Source organism: Hippoglossus hippoglossus, chromosome 16, assembly GCF_009819705.1.
Source record: "Hippoglossus hippoglossus isolate fHipHip1 chromosome 16, fHipHip1.pri, whole genome shotgun sequence".
NCBI classification, from domain to species: Eukaryota; Metazoa; Chordata; class Actinopteri; order Pleuronectiformes; family Pleuronectidae; genus Hippoglossus; species Hippoglossus hippoglossus.
Window position 1 is genome coordinate 25,162,961 of NC_047166.1, and position 24,502 is coordinate 25,187,462.

General features: G+C 40.0%; 1 protein-coding gene across 1 annotated transcript in view; it reads left to right on the top strand.

Annotated features, from left to right (window-relative positions):
- The first annotated feature begins 5,443 nt into the window (after window positions 1-5,443).
- The window catches only part of oxr1a (oxidation resistance 1a), a 159,345-nt gene continuing 140,286 nt past the window's right edge, over window positions 5,444-24,502 (top strand). The window contains 2 exon segments of the mRNA XM_034611914.1: window positions 5,444-5,594; window positions 20,426-20,512. Of these exon segments, the coding sequence (XP_034467805.1) occupies window positions 20,496-20,512 (17 nt within the window). The 5' untranslated portion in view covers window positions 5,444-5,594; window positions 20,426-20,495.

Consider the following 24,502-nt stretch of genomic DNA (forward strand, 5'->3'; position numbering starts at 1 on the left):
GTAATTGCGCTGACACAAGTCCACAATTAAGGTCCACAACAGTTTATACACAGATTTTCAATTAGCATGGAAGAGGACAATACTAAAACAAACACTGGTGTGATGCATCTACTTTACTTCATTCAAACATCAGACATGAACTTGTGTCTCCCAAGATTGAAAGGTTAACATGTGGGGGGGGAAATCAACACTTGTTTTAAGACAACGTCACCAAACCATTTCTTGTATCAAATTTGCAAAGTGATATTTTTTTGTACATATTATTTCAGCCTTTTCGCCTTTATTGAGTGGACAGTGTGAGCTTAAAATGGGGGGATAGAATGGGGGAGACATGCGGTAAAAGCCCAGGTCGGCAACATACCTGCAGCCACAGCTTCGTATGCTTCTGATTACATACATGTAGTTTTTTCCCAGGCACCAATGCAGTTACTGTATGGCTCTCTCCTCATTCCCTTGGACTTGGACCTTGTGTTGATAGTCAGAAATAACTATCCAGGGGCGTTGCTAAAATGGCTGCCTATAATGCATATAAGGTCTTTGCAAAACACAAGTGTTTTATGTCCGCCCCCCACAAAGGTTTCGACCTTGTAACACAGGAAGAGAAATTAATTGATACATTGATACACGATGTCCTTGACTGCCTGAATAAACCCTGGTATTTGTGACTTGGATTACCAGAGCAGGGTTCAGGACTTTACACATCTCTGACAAAGCTCTAAATCAAACCCAGACATACCAGCAGTGAATGTATACTGAGATATGACCTGAAATACTTTCATATGATTGTTTTTTTAAATCCACGTCCCTTATTTTTTTGTCACATACCTGGTGAAAAAGAAATCCCATAAAAACCTTTTAGGGATTTAAAGTGACCTTGATGTTCTGTGCTATTTACAATGACCTTCATGTAATCAGATGTATTATCGAGTAATCTCTGATGTCAGTGCGACCTCTAAACATAATAATCCTTATATCTATGGTTCTGTGATGATGTTCCTAAGTAAAAGTGCTAAAGTTATTAAAAAGGACATTGTACTTCTGTTGTTTGGCATTTGTATGTTACCTTGTCCTTTAGCGCCCACAGAGCAGGAAGACCATGTTCTCTCCTGTTTATTGCTTTGTACACTTTGCTATTCTAAATTAGACTAATCCTCATTAACAATATCAGCCCTCAAGCCACATGTAACATCTTCACACTGCTGGTGCATGCGTTCCTTCAGTACCAGGTCACCTTGACACCATCTTTGCCACTTGTACAATGTCTGGAGGCAGCAGCAACTAAAAATGTAGATCAGAGCACAGTCGCTGTGCAAATAATAACCTTTTATTTTGACATGTCTCACATGCCTCTGCACCTGTTACTCCCTGTTCAGTTGCAGCTCTTTTCCAAGCAATGCTACTTTATATCTCTTCAAAGCCTGAAAATTGATTTCTTGAAAAAAAAGGACACACCCAGAGAGAAACTACCTCGTGCACATTAAATCAAATCGTAATTGAGTTAGCATGGCAGGTGGATAAAAAGACATTTCCTGTTTGTCTTATCTGTTTTGTCACATAGAGCATGTTAACTGGGTGACATTTCCGCACCAGGCTATCTGTATCACCAAAGGCCATCGCTAAATACTGCTGGGGCATTCATATCTCACAACATGTTGGCTTGCCTTTATTAAATCCTCACTGAATGGTGGTATGATGTTCCAAAGCACCAGCTCAAGGAAACACCACTGTGCCGGCCATCTGGCTGGAATTTGAAGCCATGTGGGATGGAACTGTTGGACAGATATCTGATTTGTGGGTGCACCTCTTTGGTCCACACTGAAACATCTCAACAGATACTGAATGTGTCACAATGAAAATTTTAACAGATGTCAAGGGTCACCGGTGATAAACCCTAAAGACTCGTAGTTTTAGACTTTTTTGTCAAAGAGGTGGATGTGTTAAGTTAACTTAATAACTAAGCTAATTTTCCTCCTATTTCTCAGTAGATTTATAGAAATGATCTTTCTGTCCAGTTGGCTATAAGAGGGTATATGTTATAAAGGGATGAAACAGCTGCCTGGCTGTCTTTATTAAAAGTGACAATATCACCAAGAGAGAATAACTGTTTCCTCATCACTGACCAACTTCACTGAATATTCTACATTTTTACTACACAGCGTGTTTCATGTTGTTGCCACCGTTGACGTTGACATAAGATATCCAGAAGCACATTAAGACAGTTGTCCCAGCGCTGCCAGATGGGAAATGTTGAAGAACAGTGCCAGAGGCTTAAAAATCATACTGAGTCATATCCATGAAAATAAATATGTGTAATTACTTTCATGAAAGAGATTATTGCAAGCATTATTGGCTGGAAAGTGAGAGGAGATGCATATGCATTATTGATCTTATAATCATACAGAGGAAATAATTTCATACAAATATGATAACTAACCTACATCTGGCAACCCTGCACTGTCCACTTTATATTGCCAGATATGGACCTATCCCTCCAAGAGACCACAGTAATTTGAGTTATCACTGTAACCATTTCATTGAGCTTTATTTAACATTACAAGTATTTCAGGGATTTTCACTCCGGCTCACTAAGATGAGAAATTCATTACTTCAATAAGTCTCAAGCCAAATTAACTTGGGCAAAACAGTTTACAGTTTTATGATGGGTATGAGAACAGAAACACAGACATGCATTGCTGTAGCAGCATGCAATGTATTTGCTATATTATCTATTTCTAGAGTGTATATGATCTCTTACAAGGTATTTTCTAGTGCTATATATGATACAGTGTGAATAAAGATACAGAGGCCCTTCCTCGGACAAAAAAAAAGCAATTTCTCAGGAAATGTGCTGTCTCCTTCATTTATTTATGAGAGAGCTCTGGGGTGTTCAGGATGGTCGGCATCACAAGCATCAGTCTCAGCCCTCCGTCTTCAGACTCCATGCAGCGTTCATCGATTTTAGCCCCTCACTGCTGAAGTGCACCATCAATCAATACAGTAACAAGTCTTCATTTATACTTGAGAAATGCAGTTTCCAACTCAGTGGGCACGAAGTCCTGGTGTCGTCAATGTGGCCAGAGAGGCAGTGCTCTGCATGTGACCTTGGGCCTCATTTGGCCAACAACTGACTGCTGACATGAATACCACAGGCCACAACCTCTCAGCAGCACAGGGATTATGTTACAATATACTGTATATGTTACATGCAAGCATTACCATAAACAACAATATTACAAATGCATGACAAATGAATTTCTGCAAACTAGAATCCCAACACTGAGCCACTTTATCTTTGGTTTCACGTTTTCTTCTTTCCATGAACAGTTACAACTTAACAGTGCATATGGGCAATCTCCTGGAAATGTACATGGGGCTTTTATAATGTTGTGTTACCCCCAAGGCCACATACCTAATGTAAATGAGCCTTAGTTAGGTGGCATACTTGTGTTGCAACATTAGAATGACAGTTAGCCTTCAAGAATAACTGTATTACCTTTTATTATCTTTTTTTATCATGAGTTTGTTTTGTATATGAATAGTTTTTATGTTGTTTGTACCTAAATGTTACTTTTTTTTGTGTCACAAAATAACTTACTGACTAACTAACTAATTAACTCAAGCAAAAGCTTAATTCATCACTGCTACTTTACTGTTATTTGTAGGCCTATATATTGATGCAACATGCAGAGTGAATGCAGCTGGTAGTTGATGTAGCCACTGAGCTTGTCCAAGAAGTAGAACTGTACCATTCAGTGAACTAAGAAACTCATTGTATAGTCAGTGACCTATTTTGCCATATTTGCCACTACAGTATATTCCAGTACTGTTCTAATAGGATGTACAATGACTGAGGGGCCAGTGAACTTCTTTTATATGTGAGTTGTCACATTATATTCCCATTGGGACTTGCACTGTTTAACTGATATAAAATGAGTTAAAAGTGTCCTTTTACCTGTTATAGTATTATAATATACCAATATAATATACAGTATCTACACAGCGTGTTTAATAGGCCTTTCAAATGGTCAATTCTCCCATAACCTCACTGTGCTTTATTATTGATTTTTTCAGTTTTTGCCCTGACTGTCATTTATTTCCTTAATAGTCAGACAGGGACTTACACTAACCAAGCAGTTATCGTCCACTGTCAGCATTAACTGATGAGCTAGGGTCTCAAAGCAGCAAGCACTAAAAGACAGTATGACATAAGAACAAAAAATGACATGAAAGTAAATCCAATCATTTGTTTAGAAAAAAGTAAATATTGACATGTAGGGTTAGTTCTATTTAGTTTTTTGTTTATGTTCTTACCTTGTTTCCTCTACCAAGGACGCTATGTTTTCACCCCTGTTTGTTAGTTGGTTGATTTGTGGAAAGAGTCTTTATTTGTCCCCTTGGGGAAATTGGTTTGCAACAATAATCACAGGGGATTTTCAACACACTGACATAACAAAAATATCAAAAGACATAACCAACACTTACAATTTACCTTTAAGCAGCACTGGATTGACAGGTAGACATCCTAACATTTGTTTTTGTTGAAAAAAGCTTGTTGAATAAAGTTTTATTTAGGTGTTTGTTAGCAAGATCACACGAAAACAACAAAAGTGATGTATGGTGGAAATATGTGATATGGGTCAGGGGTTTTACTGAACTAAACTACAGGTGAGGATCCAGGGGTGGGGTTTGGGAGGCACTGGCCCCAGCTGAAATCAGATTAGCCCCTGAAGTGCTCCTGTTCCGTTCAAATAAATGTTACTTACTAACAATACTAATAATATATTGTGTTTGAACGATGAACACTTTTCAAAACAGAGAGTTAACAGTAAACAAGGAATGACTTCAATGTGCACCTTACTAAGTTAGGAACTGTGCATGGATGTATCAATCAATGTTGTATACTGTTAAATTGTTGATGTGTTCAGTTACACGGGGCATCTATTGCACTTCTGTCCGTCCTGGGAGAGGGATCCCTCACATGTTTCTACATTTCCCCCCTGTTATTAGGTTTTTTGGTAGTTTTTCCTTACTCTTGTTGAGAGTTAAGGGCAGAGGATGTCACACCTTGTCAAGCCCTATGAGACAAATTGCGATTTGTGAATAATGCGCAAACAACATTTGATTGATGTTGAATGTATAATTGGCCCCTCTGTGTATATTGTGGCCCCCTTATGGCCCCTATTTAGAAAAACCCTAGATCCACCAGTGCAAAAATGACCCCACAGACACATAGTGGTTGATCTGCAATAGAAGATATTACATCGGAAAAATACCCATATATTTCATTACTGCAAACACTGTAGCAGGCTCATCCCTGCAGAACAAGCCAGGATGACAGCTCACCCTCCTCCTCCTCTTCCTCCTCCTCCCCCCCCCCCCCCCCCTCGCCATGCTGGGACGCCGGGCTTGGTATAGTCCGCTCCTCCCCTATCTTACGTCTCACCAATGGTAGTTCCTATTGGGAGAAGGTCAAATGACTCCGCATGTCTGCCTGTGTGTACATCTCCCGTAATGGTGCACACGCCTGCCGACCAGACAGTGAATCCCGAAGCGGTTTGTGTGAGGCGGCTCGTCGCGTGTCGCTCCCGCTGAAAGTAAGTACAGAGATGCTGAAGGTCGCTGTTGTTTCATGGAACAACCCAGCCGGCTCCACGCTTTCACTGTGGTTTCCTCATACAGCTTTAATGTTTGTGGAGTGTTGTGTTTCCGTGCAGCTCTGCCGCTCTGGCTCTTCGCAAATAGTTTGGTGTTAGTATCTGGACGATGCTGGTTGTTGTTGATGTGGCGGTGCAGGTGAAATTCAGGTGAAGGGACGCGCGTCATTTTTTAAAACACGTTGTTTGACGCCATTTCTGTCTTACAACTCTACTTCTGTGACCATCAGGGGGAAGCTTACTTCTCGTTTACCTCTAAACACAACTACAAATGCACACAGCTGGCATTTCTGTGCCCTGGAACACGTCTTTTCGAGCTTTAGTGAACAAATATCCCAGCAGGTGTGGAGCCCCCGTAGGGATATTAAAGGGGCACTTATTGGTGCCATGGCAGAGTAACTGTAGGTTTGAGTGCAGTACGGACACTGTAGACTTGTACTGTGCGATATAAATGTAAATCAAAAGTATATAAATAAGTACAAAATCCAGAAAATGAAAGTGTGCCATTCATAAAATCAGTAGTTTTACATGGAGTTGATAATTGAATGTTTACCTCCCTTTACCCTCCTGTAAATGCTATCTGAGGTCAGTGTTAATGTGGGAGTGTGGAAAGTTCACTGCTCAGCACCTGGGAAGCTCAGAGGAGTGGAGACTTAATGAAGTGAGTCATCAGAGAGAGCCTCCAACTCCCCTCCTGCAGGGTAGCATGCAGCTAAGCCTATTACACCATTGCATAATGCAATAAGGTATAGTCCCATAAGGTAAGCCTCAAAAAAGTGAGCGGCCCCTGGGGGTGAGATGGATGAAAGCCTGTACCTTGCATTGTCCAGACTCCTTAATCTCTCATTATACATCCTTATAAAACATATCAGTCCAGAGTGGAGGGCTCAGCATGTTGAACTGAGAGAGGGAGCTGTGTTACTGTTACTGTCCAGGCACACACTGCTCTGCTGATGTGCCCAGAACTTTGTTCAAGGGGAAAGCAGAGAAAGATAGAGGAGGTGACAGGGGTTACAGGTCAGGATTGGTGTTTTTTCACTTGATTGATATATATTATAATATGAGATTATGATCAAGCTAGGATGCTGTTTATCCTAGATGTTTGTGTTGCAAACAATTCCTGCAGGAATATTCTTTAAAGGGAGCAATATTTCTAATCAAGATCAACATTTTCATGATTTATTTTTCAATAAACTAAAAGCTCTAACTCCATATTGTCATCCCATGGCAGATGCATTTAATAGGAATTCAAACTTAAGTTCTCGTACCTATTTTCTTCATTGTTTATTGTCTTTTATTCAATTTAATCAGTTTTATTATTCAATTTATATACTTTTTATTTCCTGCGTGCAATAGCCTCAACACTGTACAACATCCGCTTTACAAATAAAGATTTAAATTGAAATGAGCCTCACAGGAAAAAATATAACTCCAGAACTCATCCCTGTCAGTTCTGTAAAGGATGGAAGTGACAAACACAAACACACACACACACACACACACACACACCATGAATGATGACTCTCATAATCAAATTATGCATGGTCCTGCTGGTTTTGATTAATCCTTCACCCTGCCATCATCAGTAAGTTCTTGCTGTTACCAATTGATTACTGCAATGAGATTCATGTTGATGGAACCTAACTATTTTGCTTTGTAGAAAATTATTACACACATGCTACTTTAAAAAGAAACAAATTCAATTAGTAAAATATAATAAAAATAGGCTAGATGTCTTATTAAGGTGGCCATGACAAAACTTTGTATCTCAGATTCATCTGTGAAAAGCTGTGTGGTATTTCAACAGCTGCAACTATCTCATCTATTTCTGAAACCTCATTAATGCACACACACACACACACACACACACACACACACACACACACACACACACACACACAGCTCCCAGGCAGAGCCGAGAACCCCTGTGCTACCCTGAGGGATACAAACACTGAATTACTAACATCACTTCTGACTTGTTGCCAGGCAGACTGTTTCCTGGAAACACGCTTTGTGTTAAATTAATCCGTGTTAAGCCGCTGTAGTTTTTTTATAACCTTAAATGAGCTGTTTCTTTGAACAATATATAGAACAAGCTGCTTTTACACTGAGCTGATGCTGTTTGACCATCTATAATTTGAAGGTAAATTAGTGGCTCCATGCAGATGCAAGTGATTCCATGGGGATAGTGTGGTTTCTAAGTACCGCAGTTCAATGTAAAAAATGCAGATCCCAATAACACTCCCTCTGAGTGATTAATGGTACTTGTTTGTTCTATAATAGAGCTGTGTTTCCATATTGCTTATTTACTATACATATGGTTCTCCAGTGGGGTTTTTAAGGACTCTTCAATCAAACAGACCACCGTCACTGGTGGAGACGCAGTCTTACGTCTGCCTCTGTGTTAATCCATATTCAAATCTCCACTTGAACTCAAGAAGTTGTGGAAGTTCTTGCAATGGAAAAGACTAAGGACGCATTGAAGCTGAACAAGTGCGCTTCCACGTGAGAATGATAATCTTAAATAATAAATCTCTAAAAAAGGGGTAGAGGTGGAGATGTATTGTTTGCAGCCAAATTCACTTTCCCTCTGATCATGGGCCAAAGTGTTTACTCAGTTAAGCACTTTGTTCAGGCTTCACAATGACCTTTTGGTTGATCATTCTGACAACATGGTATTATGGAGTCCAAGAAAAAAAATGGTATAAAAGCTTAGTTTTGGTTTATGTGTTGAATTGAACGATCAATATGTATTTGCAAACTACTCCTGCATGGCAGACTTGGCAGCTGGAGGGGAAAGTTTTTCTTTCCCTACTTCCACTTTTGAATAGACCGTGTGTGTAACTTACCAAGCTCCATATTCCCCAATATATGATACAACGTAAATGATACATTTCAGCTCAGATTGTCTATAAAGCTGTCTGTAAGCTCTGTGTGGCTCTAAACAGATGTCATCCAATGTTTTGTCCCCAAAAACTGTTTGATATTTAGTTTATAATGATAGTACAGAGAGAAGTACTACGTTTGACACTTTAACTCATTACTTCTTCCATGAACATTAATTTGCACCTGAATGGCGTCAGGTAAATTTCCAATGGTGGTGGGAAAAAAACTACTCCCATGATCATATGCTGGTCTTTTGTTATTGTTTGGATTGAGCGACCCCTAGCAGCCAAAGTTACATATTTAACATTTCTATTGATTACTTAATGCCCTTATTGTTGCAGTTTTACTTTCCCATTTGTTTTAAACTCAGTGGTATTCATGTTAAATGTTGAAAAGAAATACCTTCCAGTTCAGCAGCTGGATGTGCATTTGAATTCAACCCAGGTACCAGCAATAAAAATGCTAGATAAACTAATTTCTTCAGTGTTAGGCAATTACTAGTCTTTCACAGACTGTATTTTTGGTAGTGCTGAATTTATGCAGTTGATAGAGGAGTGTGGGGGTGCTGTTGTAAAACATGAATTGATGGAGAGAGAGCAAGACAGACAGACAGGGAGGGAGGGAGGCTCTTGAATGCACAACAAAGCAATTAGATAATGACAGGGGCAGTGACACAGTGATTTGTTGCCTTCTGTTATAATGGGATTCTAGGAATCCAGTTCAAAATTGTTTAAATTAATTTTAAAGCTTCCATGAAATGCATTCCTTCCATTATGTTGCTTTATGGCTCCATGCTGGCTCCAGACTTTGTTTACAAAGTAGCTCCAGAGCATCACAGACAGGGGGGTGCTTTCATGGCATGTCGATGCTTTATCTGAGGTTCCTATATGAACATCCATCTCCATCCTCCCACTCATGATGATTTTATGTTATATGTGAAAGAAAGTGCAACCCCCAGGTCTCCTCATTTTGGTATACAAAGCAGACAAATGATTAGTTTGTGTGTTTTCTTGAAGGCTCTCCCACTGTGTAATTTCCATCTCTTTTGTTGGCTCTCTCACTGATTTCCCACCATCTAATGATGATAATCTCTAGAGAGAGTTAGCGAGGGTGAACAACCTCAGCAGATCTAAGCAGAGAGACCAGGTGAACAATAGGGGAGGACGGACATATAAAGTAGCAGACGTAGGATGTACTGTAGCTTACATGGTAGCCGGTCGGGCTTGGTCTAATAGCTTTACCTACATACAGTAAACAGCACCATGGGACTGGTTGGAGGATTACAGAGGATTTGCCCCGCTAAGCCAGAAACCCAGCCCAGTGACCCCCCCCCGTGTCTCCTCCTCCCTTGAACCAAGCAACAAACCACCCACTTCTTTCTCTAAGTCTTCCTGGCACATGATGCACTGGGGGCTGGCCATGTGACCCAAATCACTGATTATAGATAGGATAAAGAATGGTGTCGGCACTCTTTGGATGTTGATGTTTCATAAATGATTAAATTGGTTTCCCTCAAATTGATTTGAGAGTGATGAAACCGTGCTTATTTCCTCTCTTCTACCATTTTTCAGCGCTGCTCAGGCTGACGTTTTCTGATAAATCTGCAAAGTTTTACCTCAATAACAAAACTTATCATCCAAATAGCTGTCAGGGTGCATTAAGGGCAAGTTCTGAATGTAACCCCCCTATCCTCCCTCCCTTGCCAATGGAGTGATAATGTGACAGCCAGATGACATGCATCACACAACACACGCCACGTAACTTGACGGGAAGAAGGCGACGCTGTCAGCAAACTAAAATCTGATTTGGCTCCATCGCTGAAGTTGAGCGAGCATTGCCTTTAGTTCCACCGCGGAACACTGCATGAAAGCTAATTGAATCAAAGCAAGGGGATGGGGTCATTTTTTTTTTACTGACACTCCACAGGCGTTTTGTCTCTGTCAGCCTAATATTAAGCAGTGAAGTGACTCAGCACAGAGCCGTCCCCAATCCAACTGTGTGCATGTCTTTAACTCAAACTGACAGTGTTCCAGCTCTCGTACATACCTTGCCATTAGCTAGGAACGCTGAGTTTTTCTCTTTTTTTTCCCCCCTCCCGTTTTCTTTTTTAAACACCACTGTCGTCATCGTGTGCGGCCTCTGTGCATTAGAAGCACTCACAGGCAAAAATAGATCAACCCAGGAAGGCGGAGGTTTATTTTAGGTGAACACTGAACTCCAAAGAAAAGATATTCAGTAGTTTTCAGTGCATCATGTAATCTCATGGGGGCTGTGTAGTTCCTGACTGGAATGATGTCACGCTCTTCAATGAAGCAAAAGCAGAGTCATCATACCTTCGCTGAATGAGTGACTTTGTTGCTTTGCCCTCATGTCAATATTTATTTAAGCGGTTCATTTTTTATCGACCCTTTGATTGACTTGGTCACCTTTAACGTTGCTACAGTATGTAATATGCAGGAGGCTGTGTTGCACATTTAGGCTTGACACAGGAACTTAGGAACTGTGGAAAATGTTCAGCTGCTTTTGACGCTGTAAACACAGAGTAGAGGTGTGGACGGATATTATTACCTCCGCCAGGGAGCTTATATTCTACGTTTTGTTTTTTTTGTCTGTTTGTTTGTTTGCAGGATTATGCAAAATCTACCCAACTGATCTTCATGAATATTTGTGGAGGAAATTTTGCAGAGGGGTGGGGCATGATCGGAGGAAGGTCCGGGAATGTTTGTGTGGATTTTATTCAGGGGGCGGTTCCAGGATTTCTTTTCACTTTAATTAACTTTGCGATAAAGAGCGTTTCTCAATATTTTTGATGATTTCTCAGAGAGTACTTAATGGATCTCAATGCAAAAATCTGACAGGTTCAGGGGAATGACGTTGTTTGCAATTTGGTGCAGATCCAAATAAAAAAAAAAAAACTAGTGAAATTGAATGTGAAGAGGACTGTTGGTGCCCTGATGAGGTATACACGCCACTGAGTCCCATTATAGATTTAGTTTGGCTGATTATGATTTGGGTCAGACCAGATGTGGGCAGCTGTGAGATAAAATCATAAAGTATGTGGAGATGAGGATTGTAATCATCTGTTTCTTATTTTCAGTTTTTTTTTTTGTCCTCAGGATCAGTATGTTTGACATTTTCATCTCAGCTCAAGGTCTGATCATACTGTACAGTTCTGTTATCCACATATTCTCATCTTCATCTGCATGTGGAAGTGGCTCAGGTGTCATCACAGGAGGTTATATTTACCACTTGTTATATTTTCCACTTGTCACCATGTGTCATAACACCTGAGCCATTTCCATTCCCTTGAAAGCTTTGTATTATTTTTTTTAAGTGTTAAAGGGATAGTTCACCAACAAATTTAAATTCACTCATTATCTACTCACCACTATGCCGATAGAGGGGCAGGTGAAGTGTTTGAGTCCACAAAACACTTCTGGAGTTTCAGGGGTACATTTTTTTTGCAGCAGAATCCAATACAATACAATTGAAGTCAATGGTGAGTCCTTCTTCAGACATAATAAAACACAAAAAAAACTTCACATGCCTCCATACTGCTCCTGTGGTGTTGACTCGAAACAAGGTAATTTACACCGTGTTTAAAGCCTTTGTGAGTGAATGAGTGAATTTTCAGAGAACTATCCCTTTAAGGGTTAGTTTTTTTTCTATTAAATTCAACCCTTGATATCAGGTAGCAGGTGAAATCCTGTTTAAAAAGCTGTTAACAGCAAGCAAACATAAAATAGTGTCAGTTTTAGATTAGAAGATCGATATCACCCTCATGTTTACACACTAAATATGAAGAGAGGCAGCAGCACAAATTGTAAATACTGTGGACATTTTGGTTTTTGTGCCAATATAACAATCAAGATATGAAATGATGATGTGAGGGCTTTAAAGATTTGCTCATGTTCTTTGACAAAGCCAGGCTATCTGTTATTTCCCGCTGTTTTCAGTCTTTATGCTAAGCTAAGCTAACGGTGTCCATGCTCTACCAATAGACTGATCCAATCCACAGAGCTTCCACTAAGGTCATCTGGGGAAAAAAAATCTACTCTTGGTGTACAAATCTGTTTACAAATTCCTGCACATGGATTACGCATTTTAATCCACGTGCAAATGTTTTGAAGTGACTTCTTTCTGCAGAGAAAAGGGATTTGAGCATTTTGATGGTGAATGCATCAACAAAGTCCAAGATACAATGCTAGGTTTTGTTTTGCATTTCACAACTCTGATTGTATAATGTTGTATTATTGTGCATATTGTGCTTTCTAATCTAAGAGGAAAGCCGTTGTCAAACATGAACTCCAGAGTTTGCCTTTCACATATGAAGAGCGCAGCAGGAGATTCTGCGGTAAGATGCGTTCACAACAACAGTAAATGCATGCAGGAGGGACGTAACATATATATATATATATATATATATATATATATATATATATATATATATATATTCCACTGCTGAAACCACTTGTTTTTTGGTTTCCTCCTCAACAATGCAATCGGCCTTTATCACCAAAAGCCCTCAAACAGTGTCTTTCCAACTTGTCTTCTCCATGTATTATACCTCTCTCACCCTGGGATATTTGTATTTATTAGTTTCTTTCAGGTTTGCATCCGTTGCTTGTTAGAAATGTCATCAACAGGCCTGCTCACAAATCCGCGTGTACTGTTTACAAATCTGTAGGCACAGTTTACAACAGCACTGCCAAATGTAAAACTATTCCTTTACATCCACCTCACTCTTATTACATTCCCTCACCTCTAGCTCTGTCTGTCAACATTTGATTTGTCCTTGCCCAGATCTACTTACGACCTCTCTATCTCGAATTGTTATCATGCAGGATTTTGGGCTGTATGTTGTTCTGTTTTTAATTCAGTTGTTAAGAAATATAATCCTGGGCTGATGGACAAACTGTTGTGGTTTCTACATGTGAGCTGGAGATCATTTTATGCAACAAAATATTATGTTTACTAGCACTCAATATATAGATAGACACTCTGCCAAGGCCCAACAGTCTCCTTATATTCAATCAAGCTGCACCAAATTTCACACACTCATAGATTTCAGTCCCCTTAATGCGCCTGATTCTTTTTAATCAAGATCCATGTATTAATCCCTGGAAAACACCCTATCTCACGATGGAGATCCTGGATTAGCCCCTTTGTCTGGATCAAAACGTCAATGGGTTCTTTCTTGGCCCATGTGCCATCCTTCCACTAAGTTTTGTGGAAATCTGTTCTGTAGCTTATGGTGAAGAAGCTGAGAAACAAACCATCTGATCTGATTCTCTCTGCTAACTCTTGGAAAAAAGGTGAATAATTGTAAATCATATCCAATTGTATCTATTAAACGAAAAGGCCATCAGTTTTACATGGAGCTCACTTGTTATCTTGTATTTTAGATTTATTTCTGGACTGGCCTCAAAATATTTAGTAAAATAAATGAACTCTGCCAGTGTGAACTCGTATTCTGTTTAGTGGAAATGGTAATTTGAAGAAACCTTTATGGTATTACATATTTCATCCTCATTGTGGTGGCATTTCCATTAGCATAAATTGTGCCTCTAATATCACCCTAAGTACGGCATCTGTTAAAGATATAGCTGTGATGTTTCAGGGTAGAATGAGTCCCCTGGTGCTCTACGAGGAACTAAACTGAGGAGCTGTACTATCAGCAGCGAGCCACTACACGTGTTAACTTAAATCTTGCGGTTATATAGTTTTCTGCTCATCTTTCTAAATGAATCCAGTTTTTGAAAGGAATTCTCGAAATTAAACATGCATCCGTTGTCATTCTTACGTCTCCCATAGATATTTGAGTAGTGTCAATACAGAAGCACCATTAATGCTACGTGATGTTTGGGCAGTGTAATCAAACAAGATAAGTCCATGAGCCGTTTCCACTGACGTGTGGCTGGCAAAATGTACATTGAGAGTTTTCATTTGCCAGGGAAATGTTCTCATCCAGCGCAAACCAACAGTGACACATCTGACCTCAAGCGTACTGTGGAGCTCCTCCAGGGGACATGGATAAGACGCCCCTTAGAAGATAACAATCAGGAATCGCGACCATTAACCCAACTCAAACACTGAGAGTCAAAAATGACAGAGAGGGTGTTTATTCGTTGCCCAGTAATTGACTGAGCATTTCCATAATGGCATTGTGTTTCCTGCCAGGCTAATGTGACCCCTATTAGTTCAGGAAACGTACCACAATCAGGTTCTGCCTGCGCGGCTAGACAGGCAGCCGAGGAAATGAATTGGGGAGAAAAGGAGAGATGTAAACAATGGTGAGGTGCAGACAATGGGACAACCAGGGGACATGGATGGAGATGAGTCATATCACTGCAGTAAACTGGGCCCTGATTGAAATGCTGCTGCAGCAGTCTGTCTGGTTCAGATTTTGGGCATCCCACTACTGACATTTAATCCTCAACAGATACTTACTTATTTCAGATAAGGCTTTGGTTTCTCTTTACTAAATGCTTTCCTTAGAAGTATCGTTCTTTAAGAAAATAAACACTTTTTGGTTTATCAGGCAACGTTACACACAGTTGCAGGAAGCTGAGACATCAGAAAGTAAATAATACAAAACCCTTTCAGCCTCTCCTCGTCTGTCTTGAATGTTGCAAGATAGACCAGAACAGAATAGGGACTTGCCTTGCTTAAGAATAATCTGTCATCTCCACCTGCTGCTTTAGGTGGGTGGTGTTGTTTCCCTTCCTCTGTGTGTCCTCGAGGCTGTTACTGATTTAGCTGTATGCTGGGCAAGCTAATCCCACCCCTGATCAATACTCCACTTCTCCTGCTCATACTCTGGACCTCATCCAGGAAGCAGCAAAACTGATATCTTTATTTACCTTCTCGCCGCTTATTCAGAAACCCAATGGCAAATGGAGAATTGAAATTTGCATTTAAATTAGTATGGATTTAGTACAGTGAATATAGCTTACGGTATTTGACTCAGATTGCACCTGGGCTCATGTGGTTGCATTGTATACATGCTTAGCTCATCTTTGTGTTGTGTGAAATAGCTCTGTCGGCCCTCATCTTCAATCAGCCAGCGCCGAACACGTCACTCTTGTGTGGTCGTTGTTTTATGGTCGGCGGCTTACGGCAGAATTGCAGACCCGAGCATTGACGGTACCTGCTGTCCCTATGTCTGTCTGAGGGATTTGCCTCAATCCATTACATGCTTGGATGCTGATAGTGTTTGTCAGGATGCTCAGCACGCCCAGAGACAATTAAGTTCAAACACAAGGCTGGTTTAATGAAGCTCGGCAGGAAAAACATCCTCAAACAAGGTTCTTTTGCAGTAGAGATGGAAGTAGACGAGGTCCATTCATGTCCAGGGAAACCACATGGCTCCACCAGTTCACTGTTGAAGTTTAGGTTTATGCACTGGTGACAGTGTAGAAAGACAGACCATACAAACAAATTTAACTCTGTGTATATTTAATACTTGCAGTAGCTAATGTGATAATGATACGCTCCATTTACCACTTCACAGTCAGCATAGGTAGCATCACAGACATCATCCTTGGTGTAAGCTGATTTCCTTTATCTGTATTAATAAGTAAAGTAAAAAGTCTTCCAGGTGGCAGATGTTGACAAGAAATCATCTTAATTAGATCATTTTAGTCCGGTGTTAATCTGCATGTGAGTAATCTGAGTGATCAAGGTTTTGGTCTTTCTGAGTGAAATTGTTGCATTAACTTAGCCATGTTGAGTAAATCTGAATTGCAGGGTTTCCAGCTTTGGTCCAGGGAGTGTTTTTCATCCTTTGCTTAATTGATTACAGTTATCATGATTTAACTCAGATATTTATTCAGCTAAATTGGTTGTTTGAACACAAGCAAGGGTTAATAACAACATCAACGACAACATTATGAATAGAGGTAGCACAAGTAAAGAGTCCAAGGGCACTGTCTGTATAACTGTGGACCAAGTCTGAAGCCAAGGAACAGATGTGAAAGGTGCCATGGACTGTGGTCCAGACCAACAGATCAAAGTTTAATCAGACCAAATGAGGTGGTCTTGATCCAGATCAAACAAACCATGGTTTGGATCATGTGCAGCCTCTGTAATGTTTGAACCAAAAGGACGTTCATTTAACAGTAGTTATATGATAATAATATAACAGAGGCAACTAAATAAACTTGGTGAACATGTTTATTTATTTTCTCTATTCTAATGGAAAAACCATCACTAAGAATAAGCGAAAACAACAGCTAAATTGACAACAGGCTAACATCAGACACACAGCTGTGTCAAGTATAGGTATCCTCAGCCCTCATAGGTGATGATGACAGGACGTACGTATGTCATAGAAAAGTCTTTGGGTTCATTTCATGTTTTGAAGTCACTTTCCTTAAGGATCCTTTACTTTCTCAGCTCTGGTGGAAGTTGCATTTCACTCTTTACTCTGTATTGCTTTAAAACTGAACTTTTTGGTTTGTTCTAAAAGTGAATTTGTCCTCATATAATTTCAAATAAGTGCATTTTCAGTTTTTGTCTTGCTTCTTGATTGAGACTGAGGGTTAGTATTTTTTCTGAGGGACGTCCTGGGTTTGGTGAGCACTCTGTGTGATCATTTTAAAACCCTGCAACAATGTGATGAATGGAAAAGGAAATTGTGCAAAATTATCCCTCTCAATTCCCTGGGCTCAGAATTTTCCCTCAGATTAGATAAACAGTTTGCTTTAATGAAATGAAATATTTTATAATAATTGGCTTTAACTGTGCATGTACCTGCAGCCTTTTATGGTGATGCATTCATCTTGTTAATGTTTCGCTGCTGGCGTGATTGCATCGAATGTTTTAAACGTATAATAACAGCCTGTTGAGATGTGATGTACTACTGTCCAACATGGAAACTCTCTCCTAGGATGGGAATGTTGCTGTTTGGGTCCAAACCGATACATTTTACCATCAATTGCAGGGATTGCATGTAATCTTTAAATTCATGGGCACTGTCTGAAATTACTCACAAATGACAATTTTTTTTTTTTTTCCAGATAAGCTCACTACATAGTGTTCAATAGAAGGCACTATATAGTGAAGTAGGGATTGAGTGGGTGATTTCAGACACAGCCATGGTCTTGAAGTGATGTTAGTGCTCCTTAAACTTCCTCTTGCCCCACCATGTGTTTTGTAGCCTGAATTCAATGGATCTGCAACTGAAAGCTGAATAAGGATAAGAATAAGGAGTCACAAAGTCTAAAAGTCAATATCAATTTTTGATCTCACATACGAGTAAGATCTCAGTCTTGTGGGTTAAAGTCTTGTGCTTGACGCACTCCTCCACCACAGCCTCTTCTCTCCAGGGACTGTGTCACTGTCTATACTCACTTTCTAAAGCCTTTCTGCTAGAAAGTGGCATTTAAAAAGCACCTTAATTGCAGCAGATTTTTATAAGGCCACTCAGTCTTAAATGGCGCATTAGCACAACAACCTGCACACCATGTTTTTAAAAGAGAAGAAAAACATTATTCAAACAAGACGCTTTGGGAGCCACTGCGTTTTGCCATGTTCCAAACCGATGTTAGTAGCTGAATAGATTTCATCTGACAATTATCACTACGGTGCAAATTAATATCCCCTTGTAAATTTTTCCTATTTAGTTTCTAATATTTTCTCTCAAGAAAAGGTCACAGAACGGGATTTACACAGCAGATATTTATGTTGTGGCATGAAACTAGGATGGCTCTCAGTAGAGCGTTTACCTCCACCAAGGCCCGACAGTCCCCTTAAATTCAATCAAGCTGCACAAAATTGCACACACTCATAAATATCAGTCCTATCAAGATCCACTTACTATTCCCTACGAAATCTGTCAATGTTCAAAATAGTGTATATTTCACAATGTCTTACAAAATCTCACAAATTAAAATTCCTGGACCTGCTCCTGGATCTGTCTGGATCTACAGCACAATTGAATGGGTTATTTTTCTGGGCCCATGTCCCATCCTTCCAAGTTTTGGTTAGCAGTTTTTGTATAATCCTGCTGAGGAACAATGCTGATATCTGCAGGACATTCACATGGAAGGGCTGTATGTCTGAATGTAGTGAGAGTCTTAGGACTTTCTGTGGAGTTTTGTCCGACCATACCCCTACAAAACAGTAGGAGATCCTCCACAGGATTGTCCGCGTTCGAGTGGGTGTGTTGATGAAATCTCTAACACGCGACAAACGCTAAAATGGAAAAAAAGGATACAAATATCTCAGGATGAAAAAGCAGAGCCATACACATAAAAGACACCAGAGAAAATGTCAAGAGAGCTTTTGGTGATAAGGCAGACGCTTGTGGCGATGTGTTGTAAACAGAAACACCTGACATCCGCAGCAGAATGAATATGTTACATTCTGCCTCTGCAAGACAACCTCTGTTGTTGTGAATGCATCTGAGGGGAGAATCTCCTGCTGCTTAACCAACCAACTAATAAACAAACGAACAAACGGGAGTTATAGTATATAAACTCCTTGGACTTGAAAAACTGTTTAATTTCAGTTGGAGACGGATCATTTATACAATGGAACTTTTAGTTAGCTCATTAGGTTATATGTTTAATTTCAAGAGCATATACCTGCACATTAATCCCATCAACCTCAGCTTTTACTGAGAGTTTAATAAATTAGCATGGTAAAACCTTGAGCTGAGTTGTCTAACAGGTTAACTACCTGCTAAACATCAGTGTTTTAGACTCTTGTGTTTAGAAGTGAGACTGCTCTTAACCTTAATCCAGCCAATTGCATTCTCAAACATACGTAATATCTTTGGAAGTAATACACTGTAACTACAATTAATCTCAACTGAAGACTGTAGTTCAGATATTTCCTCGGCCACAAGCACAGTCCGCCAAACATGATATGATGAGCTAATGCCTCTTTGTGGCAGCTTGCCTGTGCTGTTATCCTCTGCGTATCATGGAAGGTACACAGTTGGCTTCTGCTCTGCACTGTGAGATTACTTACAGAAGTGAGTACATCTGCGGTTTCCATGTCACCTGAATGAATTATCAGATGTTTCCAGTGTCACAGTGTTAACTTTGTTAACCTTTTATGGCTGCTTATTCAGCTCTCCTCTGCTCCCTGCTCTTACTCCATATTACAAATGAGATGGTGTGTATAGCACACATGCTCGTCTAAGTGATGGAGGGAAGAAGTAGGCTGATAGGACTGAGCCGGGAGCTTTAATCACCCCATTCTCCTTCTCTTTCCTTGCTTCCCTCCCTGTGGCCCTCCACTCATCTCATTACAGACCGGAGAGGGTGAGAAGTGAGGCCTGCACAGACCTTGGCATTAATAATTGAACCCCATCTTCTTTTACTCCAGCCCCTCCTCCACAGTCTCTGATAACCTTTACATAAAAGAGCAGAGGCTAACTCCCAGCTATTATACAGCTGGTAGGTATAGCATTAGACCTATAGAGAAAGACCCTGGGTGGGGATTTATCCATTCAGAGACTGTGCCACAATAATATTCTGCATGTAATATTTGTCAACACAAGCAGATATGTCGTTCCTCCTTTTTAATTGGATTTTAATTATTCCTCATAGCTCCAGCTGAGCTTCAGCACTAATTGATTATATTCATTTTTTTTAATGGCTGCTGTTGGGGCAAGGTAAAACCAAATAATTATTAAAGCTGCCATGTGACTCCGGGCTTTGCCTTTGTCGTGTTGGCTGAGTTACACTCTGCCCGCCGCCTCCTGCCATGCCCAGTCAATTTTTCTCGCTCAGTTGGAGGCCGGCTAATGGAGGCTGCTGAGGTCAGCGTGGCCAAGGCATCCGGACAACTTGAGGGCAACTCGACTGTGATGCTGAAAATCTCACTCTTATCTCCTTCTGTCCCCTGTCTGTGTGTGTGTGTGCTTCCTGCAGGTTTGAAAAGTCAACATCAAACCTTGACCCTCCCAGAGCCACTGAGAAGGAGAAAGAAGACGCTGCCAAGATGTTCAGCACCAAAAGGTCAGCACAATGACACTTCTCATCTACTCTAAAAAAGAAATCTGGCAGAAATCTCAGGGCTTTTCAAAATGGCTTCTGTTGATGACGGTTGACATTTGTCGTCAGCTGTGTTCCACAAATGATTTTGGATGTGAGAAGATGTGACATCGGCTGATGTTCAAGTCACGACACAAATTACATTCTCTGTCATTATCTCTTGAGTGTAAAGTCCATGTTAATATATTTATATACTCGGGTCCAAAAGTCTAAAGAAAACATGATCTCACACTATTGGACGCAACTGTATATATACATTATAGAATTTATATATCTTTACCCACACACCTTAATTGATACATCTATCTACTGTATTTCTAAATAGAGATAAAGCTTCAAACTGAATTGTAAATACACCCATTCATTCTTTGTAAGTTGAGGAGGCCCAGTTTACAGTGTTCTTTGCTTGTGTGTACATTCTGTATATTTAATGTGGCCTGTGGTAGCGTCTGCATAAATCATTTATCAGTTTGGCTTTTCTGGATGTGGACTGTAGGTTGGAAGTAGTCACATTGCTCATCCAGTCTGTGTAAGCTGGATCGAAAGAAAGTGTGTCTGCTTCTTTCTTTCATGTTGCTTTAATAAGAGGTGGAACACTTGGGTTTATCCCTCTGTATTTGTAGTGCTGAATACATTACAGAGAACAGCGAATTTGTTCACCCATTGATGACACAAATTAGTTTTTCTTGGCCAATTAATTCCTGAATTCTAATAGAAGAGTTCATTTAAATCAATAAGGTGTATAATGTGTAGTCATTTCCCCTTAAAACCTAATTTTGTTTAAACAGCCTATAGCCACATAACCTTAAGGGAGGTCCTGAGTGGAAATTACGTTTATTTCAACAGGAAATGAAAAATTGAAATGGTGAAATATCATTTAATATGTATGGACAGGCGGTACTATTAACCAGAAATGACATCCTTAATATTATTTTTGATAAAGGAACAAACTGTTAGGGTTAACAGTTTAGTGCACTCTCCTACTAAAATAATGATATCTGCATATGTCAAAAATACAAGATAAGAGTCTAGTGAAACTGGCAGATTTGGAACATTTTAAGACACATGACAACTTTTTCCATAAGTTAAACTTATGAGAAGAGTTGATGATACTTTGAAGTGAGTGTGCTGTAATGTCGCTGACTGTGATCAGGGAGCAGCTGAATGTTCAGTCCACCAATCTGCAGCCCGATATCTCTAGTTTGAATTAATTCAACTTTATTTTAGCTCATTTTTTTATTTGAGTAATGTAATTTTAACTCACAATATGTAAATACAGTAGTTACGATGGGGTATTGTTAGTGTGCAAATTAACATGTGACATAATCTAGTGGCATCTAGGGACTTTTCATTGAAAGTAGTAGGTGACACTCATTACGGGAAGGCGTGTTAAGCTCTAGATGTCCTCACAATTGGTCCATGGGGCCTTTGTTTGCTGTAACTCGGTTGTTATATGTAGATGTGAAAGGCCTTCGTATTGATGGCATCTACATTGAGAGAACCACTTGCCGTGATTAGACTGACAGTCACCTCAACTCCTGATGTACACTGACACAGAGGAGTCGCCACTGCATTGGTTCAGATATTGATCGCTCCTTTGGCTTCACTGTGATATTCAAAGAAGCTGTATTAGGTTTATTTTGCTTGTCAGGAGAAGATGTCAAGAGAAAGGCCCTGTTTAGTGCTGGTCTTAACACCCATCTCAGGTGATCCAGTCACAGCTCTCAGTTCACACCTGGCATCAGAGTATCTACATATGCGTTTTGTTTGACCTCTTGTCGTCAGATCTGACTTTTATTCATTTAAAATGATCAATAAAAAAACAAAAGTAAATGATTAAGTGGCAGTGAATGTTGACATAGCGGCGTTGGCCATAAAATAAATATATCATATTGATCACTGAGAAGTGTAAAAATAGAGACATGTTAGCTGAGTAGGCGGACTGACAATATGGCCTCATATTTGCATTAGCACAGCTAATAGAAGGTTGACACATGCATCCTGGAGCATCTATGGAAGTGGTGTGGAGTGATCGGGTCTCAAAGCGGCTTAGGGGAGTTCACATTTAGAGCTGTCGACGGATCCCTGATGATGGATGTTGATACCAGGTCTGAATGGGGCCTATAGGTCCTTGCACACCAGGTCCGTATTTTTCACATGCGTTTCATGGAATCTGTCATCCATCCTCAAGCACAGAAATGTTGCACACCGAAGCTGGTACATTTTATTGTTCTATTTGTTCTGAATATTTGCTTTAGGGGAGTTAATGGAGGATGATGTTGTCGTCCTCTGACTTCTTGATTTAGAAAAAGAAAACATTGGGTCCATCCATTACTGAGAAGTCTTTTTAAGGCAAAAAGTCCACCGGTATTAACATTTCTGACGGTCCCTGAATGCACCTTGGCATTTGGCTGCAACACTGTTTACCCCTGAAACTCCAAAAGTGTTTTGTTGACTCAAACACTTCACCCACCCCTCCATCGGCATAGTGGTGAGTAGATAATGAGTGAATTTTCCTTTCTGGGTGAGCTATCGCTTTAAGATTAAAGGGATGTGTTTACAGGAGGAGTGAGGACTCGGTTAGCATATCATAATGTGCTGAGGACTGAGCGCTGTCACAATGCTGCATGCATCCACCTGCCTCCTCGCAGTGTGTGTGATCATCATACTGTGGGTGAGGAGATGATTAGACCAAGCCAGCTCTCCATCTTCAGGGGAGCTGTGTCAGCACAGGAGATGACACGGATATGCTCAAAATGACTGTAATAGGCTGCCATCCTGAAATTCAAAGCTCATTCAAATTTCTGCTGAATATGAAACAAAGCATCTTTTTTCTCTCTCTCTCCAAACTGCTGAACGAAACAAAGTGGCTGAGGAAATCTGTGCATCAGTCAGAGACTGCTATGTGCTGCTGTGGCTTGATCTGTGGTTATTAATATTGGTTTTCCTCTTGGGTTCCCTTGAGTCATCTCTAGCATCACTTACTGTTCCTACAAGGCAAGAGTGTAATGAAGTCTGTCGTTCAAATTTAATTAGTCAAACATCTTAACCTTTTATTTTGAATGAAATGTGGAACAGAGGAGCGCAATATAAATCCAAAACATAAGCATTTGTGCCTCTGACTTTTGTAGTTTTCTCTTATAATATGAACAGTCTCAGTAAACTGAGAGGGCAGCATATCTTGGCCTTGATTGCTTTTTACCTCTTTTTTTCTTTAGTGCAGATCCAAATAGAATCTGGATCGAGTGAATTAAAATCTGTTTTTAGTTTAAGTAGACTGTTGGGCTTTGGTTACAGGTATGCACTCTACTGAGTGGCATTGTATTGTGTTCATTATAATGTTACTGTAATGTAATGAGTGCTGTCTTCTATCCTCGTTACTTATTTAATCCATCTCTTGCCATATCCTCTTCTGCCTGCTATCATGCCTGCTCCAGTTGGTGGGAGTTATGCAAGGTGGTTAAATGTACAACATGTATTCACAACCTCAACCATAAGATGAAATGGACCTCATGTTAGCTGTGTTCTCGATGGTAGGGGTATCTGGTAACTAGCACAAAACTACAGTTGTGGTTTCTGGTGCACTTAATGTTTTCCACCACCACAGAAGAAATAATGTGATTTAAGAGAGATTGTGTACGTCGGTTTACAGCATCCTGTGCAGCTGTGACAGTCTCATCTGTGCTGAGGACCATTTTTATATTCATTTATCTATTTGTCATGGATGTAGCTCATGGATTTAAAAAAAGAAATGTATATTAAAGTCAAAGACAAATGAAAAGTGAATATAAATTGCTTCCCATGGCATAAGCTAAAGTTTTGTAGCTTCTGGGTTTGCTTCACATTTGTCAGCCAAACATTGTGGTCCTAATTTAGAAAAAACAACCTTATCTTTTAGACGTATCATCAATGTGCTGTCCTGTGCCTGTGGCTTTCTGCTCGGAGTGCAGACAT